The sequence below is a fragment of the Lathyrus oleraceus genome, chromosome 7, assembly GCF_024323335.1.
Source record: "Lathyrus oleraceus cultivar Zhongwan6 chromosome 7, CAAS_Psat_ZW6_1.0, whole genome shotgun sequence".
Classification (NCBI taxonomy): domain Eukaryota; kingdom Viridiplantae; phylum Streptophyta; class Magnoliopsida; order Fabales; family Fabaceae; genus Lathyrus; species Lathyrus oleraceus.
In genome coordinates, this window is record NC_066585.1 from 234105614 (window position 1) to 234115246 (window position 9633).

Below are 9633 nucleotides of genomic sequence, written 5' to 3' on the forward strand. Positions count from 1 at the left end.
TTAATGTCATTCAAAAAAATATACATAAAAAATTATTTTCTAGTACATAATATCTAAACATAAAATTTATCTCATTTTAACTCATTCACTCTCTAAACTTGAAATCCATAAGTTTCATTATTCTTTCAATTCATTTACTTTCAACCTCGTACCTTTTATAACTTTGTCTCCATTTCTCAAACTATCATTCTCTCATCAAAATAATTTATTTTAATCATTCATGTGTCTTCTAAATACATTAAAATCACGATACTTAAAGGTACTTACCATCATACAGAACCATAAACAAAGGGAAGAAAGCTACCACCATGGTATGGTATAAGTTAACAAATTCATCCTAGTAAGCAGTGTACTAGAAAAATTCACTTTAAAAATCAACAGTGAACAAACTGGCACATATCTAAAGCAATTCTCTAAGAGATAACCAAGAATAAATCATGCAACATTATTCAAGAATAATACAAGTTGGTATGATCCAAAGACTAACTGAAAATCAAGCATATATCCAAATAGGGGTTTGAAGAAATGTACAAAAAGAAAGCCCCGCGCTTTAGACATAACATGTCCCGTCAATATAGAAAATGGCCCTCCTTACCCTCTATAAATTCTCATCTATAAATTTAAGCCTCTTACAAATGATTAGGTTAATCGAATTGATGGAGGAGTACCTGCCGGGCACCTCTGTCTACGGGGCCTTCTGGTTGTCTTGCCCCAACCTGTTAGGCTTCTATCGTCCAATCCCACTTCAACGTTGTTAAGCTGCTGAATCAGTGGGGTACATGTTTCAATGGTTACCACCGGTGGAGGGGGAGATGGCGGAACCTGTGACCTCCGCCTTCCCCTGCCACACCCATTCCTAGAAGAACTTCTTCTGGTTAATCCTGAATGCCATGCATGACCTGTTGCTTTCATAAGCCCGCCGAATGTCTGAAGGTCTTCTGTTACTTCATGCCTTGATAAAGACGTAAGGCCTGGAAGGATGTCCCTTTGGAAATCCCTCCGCTGCCTCCCTCTCCTTGCTGGCCCCTTTCGTGCCCGAGTAGGTAACGAACTTGTTCCAGCTTCTTCTACTAACAAGTTTTCTGGAACAAGTGGCTTGGGCATGTAGTCTTCTTCCTTGACCTCTTCCAGTTGCAATGTCATGGCCTCAAAGTAATCCAATTCTTTGGAGGAAGATTCCCCTTTACCCTCAGGACTTTTCCCCTTTGAATTATCTAACTTTCTCTGCATATCATCTACACATGAGAAAGCTACATCTGCAAACCAACTTAGTGGATCCACCAATGGTCGTTCTGATGGACTGCTCATCACGTCATCCACTTGATTACAGCAAAGAGATGACATGGATACAATTGCCTCGGCTGCAAGCCTCATAAATTCATCTTGTGGTTGTTCAACTGTGACTTGTGGACCTAGTGGTGATACTAAAGGAGTTTCAAGTTGTTTTTCTTCAGGAATGGCATCGTCGTCTGTCTCGGGAACAGCAGGGGCTTCAAGATCTATTGCCCCCTTCTTTCTTACATCAGCGGCTGGAATAGTAGTCACAAATGCCTCATCCTCATTCATAATCATGTTCAGGTCAAATTGATTTCTAGAGTTGGCTTCCATTTTAGAAAGTCCTTCCTTACAAACAATAGTTTCAGTGACGGCTTGTTTGTCCATGTCAACCTCAAGAACATCAGCATCACAAGGCAAGTTAATGTCAAGTCCCCGGTTTTTTCGACTATTTTCCACCAGTTCTATGCCTGATGGACTAGGAACTGACACAGATGGAGAAATGAGTGAAGGTGACTCCTTAGTAGAAATCAGAGGTACGCCAAATATGGGAACCCCAAGAATTTTCTTTTTACTACAGCTATCACTGGCTTCTATCCTACTCAGCTCAACAACATTTGAACACAAACCTGAAGTTACACTGTTCATAAATTTTTCACTAGACCCCTTTCCAGTTTCATTCTTGTTAGATGAAGAAGCAACTTGAAGAAAACTCAATTCTCCAGCAGTTACGCGCCTATCACTACCAGCATTTTGAGTCTCATTTTTACATGTAGTCTTGGATCTAAGCCAAGGCAACACTGCAAGCTGCTCCCCATTCTTCTGTTCTCGATCTACGATTCCAAGACCCGACTGAGTAACTAAGTCATTGGATAAACCATTTGAAAGTCGCACATTCAAGTTAATATCTTTTCCAGATGTCATTTCATTGCAAATTAAATTTGAACTTTTATTGTAGTTTGCTGAACCGTTGTTGAAATGTTCGGCAACCCTGGGGTTAAATCCATTCTGCACAGATGCCTCGCGGTGAAAACCTGCACTCTGCTTGGTATTGATATTGAGAGGCCAACTATCTCCCAAAATCCCATTGCTTTGATGTGACTGAGAACTCCTATTCAAGGCACCAGACGAATTTAGAAATGGAGAAGGAGGCATCTGACCAGACATCAACTTCTGGTTTAGACTAGTACTTGCCATTTGCCAAGATGACTGAGACCAAGACTTGGCAAAATCTGTGGAAGGAGCAAATGCAAAGAGACCGGGACTGTGCGATGATACAACATTCTCTGGATGCTTATTCCTTTCACTGATGTCCAAACCACCGACTGTCTTTTCCCTCCATAAACCAGTCTTGCTTCTATTATTTAGATAATCAGATGTAGGTTCGGGACCTTTACCAAGTGCATCTTGTGTTGCTTGGGGTGAAAAAAATGATTGCTCTTGTTTGAGGACTTGAGGAATGGGATTCGAACTGCTTTTAGCTTGCCCTGAAATGATCATTAGAAGCTAAACTGTTACGGTGCAATTTATCAGATACCATATCAATCACAGTGATTGTTTATTATAACACTTGCACAACCAAAAAGGAAAATATAAAAATAACATAAAAGATTCTAAAATATTTGCAAAATTCAGGCTAAAGCAAAAAAATCTAACTCGCTAATAATGAAAAAATATAGTTTATCTACTTGAAAGGAGACAAATCACAATTACGAGTAAACCAATCTGTCAGCTCTCACACCGAAAAATCTAACACTCATTGTGCTTCCAATCTCTTTCTATAATTTTAAAGCAGCTAGATAATAAAAATTTAACCTGTCTCTTTTGATGAAATCCACAATTTTCCACTCCCATCATTCTTCAAATATCCATTACTTGAAGGAGCATAATGCGAGTTGTGTAAATCTTCTGTAGAAAACCCAAAAAACCTTGACTTCTGTTTGACAAATGGATCAGAGCATTCAGTTGCCCCTGGATAGGGATTATGGTTTAGAGGAGGAATACACGCAGCAGCATTTGTTTCTTCCACTTGAATCGGTTCATTTAAGTCAGCCAAACCGTTTCTGCTCCTTAAAGACTGCTCAGATTTTGAAGTGTCTTCCTGGCTACCAGTTTTCCCACCATTGCCACAAAAAAGTCTCGCATCCCCTCCTTTCCCATTTTTACAATTTCTATCGGGAATTGTTGTTCCACTTGCATTTTCATCACTAAACTTCTCGCCTTCGTCAGTATCAATGTACTCATCAGCAGGGAGGTGAAGGTCAAACATTTTTCTCCTCACCTTTGAGGGTCTAGACCCCAGTATCTCAACATCTTTTGAACTACTCCCATTTGGTGACGGAAAGAGACAAGTTTGCTTATTGATTCCTTTGTTAGAACCAAAAGGAGAATGAATTCCCTCAACGCCTGAAATAGATGGTCTATCACAAGCAGAACTTCCTGCTATCAGAAAGCTAGGACCCGGGGAAAACGATTGACCAACAGATCTATGGTTTCTGTGTAATTCTTTCAATTTTACTTCATCCATCAAATCTCTTTGTATTCTGTATAAACGATGAAGCTCAAACACCTAATCATAACACACGATTTAAATATATCAGTAGTTTCACCAATCATAGGTAAATAAAAAAATTAAGCAAAACTATATCACCCCTTCTAAAACGAATTGAAGTCAATATTGAATCGAAGTAGTGTTGGTATCTCACTGTTTAAGTACTTAAAAACCACTGCAGCAATTTAAATTTTCCGTATTGAATTAAACAGCTCTAATGAAGGAGAAAAAAAAAATCATAAGCCGAGAATGAAAAGAAACTAGAACTTCATACCTGATTCTTAAATATGGCCTCGTGCTCAAGCATCATCTGTTTCACAACATCCTTATCATATGCTGAACATACATCTGCGGCGGCACTTGGAAGATGGTTCTGATAATATTGCCCATTTGCCAGTGCTTTATCTCCATAAAATAGGGGCCAGCCACAACTACTGGATTCCTCATTAAGATCTCTCATTGAGTAGTTTCCCGGAAGACTCTGAACTTTGGTTCCCATCCCTGATAATTGATCACAGATTTATTTTAATAGGAAGTTTTCGTCATAAATTAACTAGTGATATATAGCTTTTCTTTCACTCCAATAATATCACAATCCATGCAGTATCTTAATTTATTTCATACTAATTCCAAATACAGCATGTCATCAAATAACTCAATCCTTGAAAAGTAGCCATACAATTAAATGACTCATAACTAGATTTAATGATGTAAAGCCATATCCAAATAGTTACCCTAACGATGAAACGGCAAAACATGTACAGTGCTAGCAATTGCAAAGATAGTTTCCTATCCAAAAATTTAGTTTTTTCCCCATCATACATGAATTATTAAGAGAACTTAGTGGAAAAAGGAAAAAAAAAAGTGCGAATTAATCAGATTTCCACATCTTTTCAAATACATTGATCTAAGAGTATAATGAATGAAAGTAAATCTTAACATAAAATATTCATAACTGAAGTACAGTTGAAGTGTCTTGAAGTAAACTAGTAAACTAATTTTTCCATGAGCAGGTTAACATTTTAGTAGTCCATTTCAGTTGAATATACCTAGTGTCAGGACACACAATTCACAAGCATGATGCCACTTTACTTGAAGCCATGTGTGACAATAGAGACCTTGCGCCCAAGTTATATATTGTGGAATGTGGAGTACATAAAGAATCTGATGGCTACTCCTTCAACCACTATAAATCGTCTTTTATCTAAAGAATGTCCATATTAGCTTTTTAAAACAGATGCAACAAGATTAGATTAGATAAGGCTAATTCACCAGAGAATAAAAAGGTGAAAATCTTTACTGAAACGCTGAGGCTAGAAAATGTAAGTTAAAAAAAACATCCATGGAGAAGAAGAAAGAGCACGCTGCAAGCAAAACACTAATCGTACGTACTACTTCAGACTACCAGTAATAAGCAAGCAAAACCCTAAATTAGCCAAACTTTAGGGTTGCAGAAGGGTGAGCTATGTAACAAGCAATTGTGAAAATAGGCTTTCAACTCACAAAACACAAGCATTTATTAGTGTTCACCTACAAGTGTAATCTGACATGGTTTAAGTTTGCAAGAAGACAGAAAGGTTTACTAAAAATGAAAACCCAACAGTTCATTCACTCCAATACAACTTGGATAAGGACCGGTTACTCGGAAAAAACTACTCAAAATATGAAAACCTTACACTAATGCAATGATCTCATGATACACCAACTCGGTGAAAATATTTCTGAACACCCAATATTGGAAAGCGAAAGCCTCGTCAATGTAATGAAAATTCTACTAACAAGTGGAGCGGCGTCAAATTAGACATCGCAATTTCATCCTTGACATCAGGCAACTATACTCCTTAGCTAAAACAATGAAGGACAGAATAAAGCAACACAAAATCTTAATCTATTCACACTGAACCATACAAGTCTTCCCTAAATTCAATTACAATTTTGCAACAATTTCTCGATCTTTCGTAAAACCTAAATGAATGACAAATTTGAATAAAGCAGATCCTATTCAACAATCACCAAACCAACAGTTTATTTATCACACAGAAAGAACAATTCAAAACACCAAAATTCAACATATGAACATTTCAGCTAATCAAACAAATAAAAGAAAAAAAAAACAATTCAAGTCTATAAATTCCTTTGAATAATCCACAAACCAATTAACACCAAAGAATTCAATTTTCGTCACACTCAAAATTAAACCGAAATACATCAAATAAACAAACAATTCAGAGTATAATAAAAAAAATTACCTCAAACCCACATCCTTGTATGGCTTGCTATTAAGAATCCTCCATGGATTCTACCATTGAAAACAGAAGAAAAATTCAGTGTATTAACTCCAAAAAAATAAAAAATAAAAAAGCTAAAAAAAAGGTTTAGTTAAAAACAGGAATTAAGAAACAACATTGAAGAAGGTTAGATCGTGGATTTCGATCTATTTGTTGTCTGTTTTAGAGATATAGAAAGTGAAGAAAGAAAAAAAAAGTGAGGTTTTATTTATTTTTAGAGAGAGAAAGAGAAAAAGAATTATAGTTTTAGAGAGAGATCCCAGATAAGAAATCTCCTCACAAAACAAACGACCTTCTAAGAACAGTGACATGAAATTTGTCAATATCCGGTCTCTTTATATTCTCTGCTTTTTCTTCACTTCTTTCTCTCTCTCTTCTCTTTTTTTTTTCTTATGTTTCTTATAAATAAATTAATGTTATTGTTAGTATTTTTAAGTCTTTCTGTTCTTGAAATATAAAACAAATATTTGTTTCTAGATTCTCTCAACTTTCCTTGATTTTTGGTTCCGATAATATCAAATCAAAATTTTCTATTTCTGAATATAATTATACCATGTAATCCTTCTTTTACCATGTATTGAACAAATTTTATTGTATTATATTTTGAGTTAAATTCGGATACATTACCGATATAAAAATAATAATATTATCGATAAATCACACACAATCCCAACAAATTTAAAAGAGATAAATTTTAAGGTTTCAATAATGTATCTATGTTAAATTTTGATGTAGTTCTGTTTGATTTAAATAATTTTCATCCTCTCTCATAAACTATATTTTTTATTTTTAAATTATAATTTTTTTTTAATTATATTAGTTTTTATCCTCTATCATATTTTTTAGTAAAATTAACTATGTATTTTTTTTAAATAATAAATATTTTATAAAATATGATAAATTATATATAATGGAATTTTATAAATAAAAATAAAAATTAAAAAATAAAAATCTCATAGATTTTGCATAAAAACGTGAAAGAGTATCAATATTATTTAAATTTAAAATAGGGAATTAATATCATAAATTAAATAAAATTAAGAGATTAAAATTATAATTTAATCTAAAAAATATTAATATATATTAAAATTTTAAAATTTGTTACAAAAATATTTTTAAAAATAGAAAATAAAATAATTTTATAATCTATCAATCATATGATAAACTAAATTTTAAAATTTTAAAATTATTTTGATGAAATAGTAGACGGTGAGTTTTTCTATTAAATATAATAAAGGTAATATTTATTATGATAATATTGACATTAAACTTTAGAGTATAATATTTAGATACTTTTTATTCAATAAAGGTAATATTTATTATGATAATATTTACATTAAATTTTAGAATGTAATATTTAGATATTTTTTTACTCGGTAAATATATTTTAATAATGTATTATTGTTCTTTTGTTAAAAAAGAAATCATTAGTATCGTACTAGCATTTATTGCCATTCTCGTAAAAACAAACATTTTTGTATCATTGTTTTAATAATAACTTTATTGATAATGTAATACTTTTATTATGATAATGTACTATAATATTTATTTATTTTGCCAAATTGTTACTAATTACTAATTATTACTGGTATTTTAAAATTTGGATAAATATTTAAAAGAGTAAAATGTGTATATTACTCTAACAGCAGCGGGCGCAACCAACTTGACAAAAGATTACAATCTTTTCGAAGCTAGTTTGTTAGGACTATACTATTAAAGATTAATTTAAATAGAGTAATGTTATTAGCATTAAATAAAATTTTCCATACTAAGTACGTGTTTAATCCTTAATTGGCTGTTACAACCAGCAGAGAAAGTAAGTGGGCCCCAAGAAATTATGGGAAAGATGAGGTTTTTTGGAAAAGGGTCGGGTAATGTTAATGATGCTATGCTATGAAAATACCCTTGTGGAAGTCATATATTTACGAGAATGGGTTTTGTTTTGTGATTCTCTGTTCTCTCTGTCTTGTTGTTATTTGGTTTGGTTTTTTTGTTTTTTATTCGACTTTTTCCCTTTTTTGATTGGTGGAAGGATCCTCTGCCTTGGTCTATTCTTCTAGGAGTACTTTCTCTCACTGTTGTGAGATCTTGAGGTAAACAAAATAATAGTACTAGCATAACTAATTCACATTTACTTTTACTTCACAACATTGGGTTCTAAATTGAAAGAACGGTCCAATGTTTTTAAAATGGGTCTGGGCGACTGGGTTCGATTGATTTATTATTGGAATATTTTATATGTTATTTTAATATTTTAATAATTATTGTATAAATATATGTATTTTAATTATATTAACTATTTTATCAAACTAAATACTTCAAATAATTAAGTATCAATCGAGAAAAAATCATAAAAATTATTTGATGTTTTTTTTATCTACTAATTTTTAGAATTATCGCTTACAGAAACTTTTAATAAATATAAATATTTCTAAAATCAATTTGTATGTATTTTAATTATATACATATATGTATGATTATTTGGTTTTCACATTAAATCATATATTATAATTTATCAAATATTTATATTCGATTGGTCGTAATCGATTTAATTCTAACAAATTGTATCCGAGTTGAAATTAAAATTGTTAAAAATGTGATTCTATGAATTTTTTTGAAATAAATTTTTTTCTTGTTTTGTGACAATGACTTAACGTAAGAATTTGATTATAATGTAATAAAATTTATGTTGTGAAGTATTTAAAAACAGTGCGGTAAAATTTTGTGAATATTTGAAAGGCCAGTTATATGTGAAATTATTATTATTATTATTATCATTATTATTATTATTATTATTATTATTAATAATAATAATAATAATAATAATAATAATAATAATAATAATAATAATAATGATAATGATTACTATTATTATTCTTAATATTATTAATGATTAAGAAATTAGAGGCAGAAGAGAGTATGGCCTTCTGTCATGTTGTAACTTGTTAACTTTTGCAGTAATCTGTTTTTTCTTTATTTTATATATTAGTAATAATATAATATATGATTATAACCTTAATTTTTTTTGTATTATTCATTTTGAATACGATCTGTTGTATAATTATTATATTTTTCATACCTTTTGGGTACAATCGATTATTATATTAATTTGTATATGATATAAACATAATTATATATTTAATTTTTCAATTTAAATTATACCAGTATTTTTTTGCATAATTATAATAGTTTAATAATTATTTGATTATTAAGCGATCAGATAAGCATATAAATTTGGCATTATATAGGTAGGCAATGATTATGTAAATTTTAAGATTTTTTGATTTAATTTGTTAAATTAAAAATATCTAGTGATTTTGATTTGGTTGGTTTAAACAATAAGTTGCAAAAGTGACATATGTTATGTAAATTCGATTAAATATGAATCATAAAACATGTGAATTGTTATAGTCAACCAAAAGGAAGACGCAGTTTGACCCAATAATTGTGGTAAATATGTAATAATTATTAAGTTTGTCCATGTAGTTAATCATTGATGTCAAAGACATTCATTATTTG

The 9633-nt window shown here is 31.4% G+C and overlaps 1 protein-coding gene across 5 annotated transcripts; it reads right to left on the bottom strand.

The window, feature by feature from the left end:
* Positions 1 to 421: 421 nt before the first annotated feature.
* LOC127101050 (uncharacterized) lies at positions 422 to 6417 on the bottom strand. Of its 5 annotated transcripts, none has more exons than XM_051038363.1 (6): positions 6231 to 6417; positions 6076 to 6125; positions 4876 to 5030; positions 4101 to 4327; positions 3091 to 3844; positions 422 to 2762 (listed from the first exon to the last, which is right to left on the bottom strand). In XM_051038363.1, exons 4-6 carry the CDS (start codon positions 4323 to 4325, stop codon positions 640 to 642), a joined length of 3102 nt encoding a protein of 1033 aa, XP_050894320.1. In that variant the 5' UTR covers positions 4326 to 4327; positions 4876 to 5030; positions 6076 to 6125; positions 6231 to 6417; the 3' UTR covers positions 422 to 639. The 5 variants fall into 5 exon arrangements, with proteins under 5 accessions (XP_050894320.1, XP_050894322.1, XP_050894321.1 ...); XM_051038365.1 differs by having other exon boundaries at positions 4876 to 5050; XM_051038364.1 differs by lacking the exon at positions 4876 to 5030.
* Between the last annotated feature and the right edge of the window lie 3216 nt (positions 6418 to 9633).

Coding starts and splice junctions, on each gene's coding strand:
- LOC127101050 (XM_051038364.1), bottom strand. CDS start 4,325: ATGGGAACCAAAGTTCAGAGTCTTCCGGGAAACTACTCAATGAGAGAT. Junction 3,845..4,100: donor AGGCCATATTTAAGAATCAG/GTATGAAGTTCT, acceptor TGTTATGATTAG/GTGTTTGAGCTTCATCGTTT. Junction 2,763..3,090: donor GATTTCATCAAAAGAGACAG/GTTAAATTTTTA, acceptor TGATCATTTCAG/GGCAAGCTAAAAGCAGTTCG.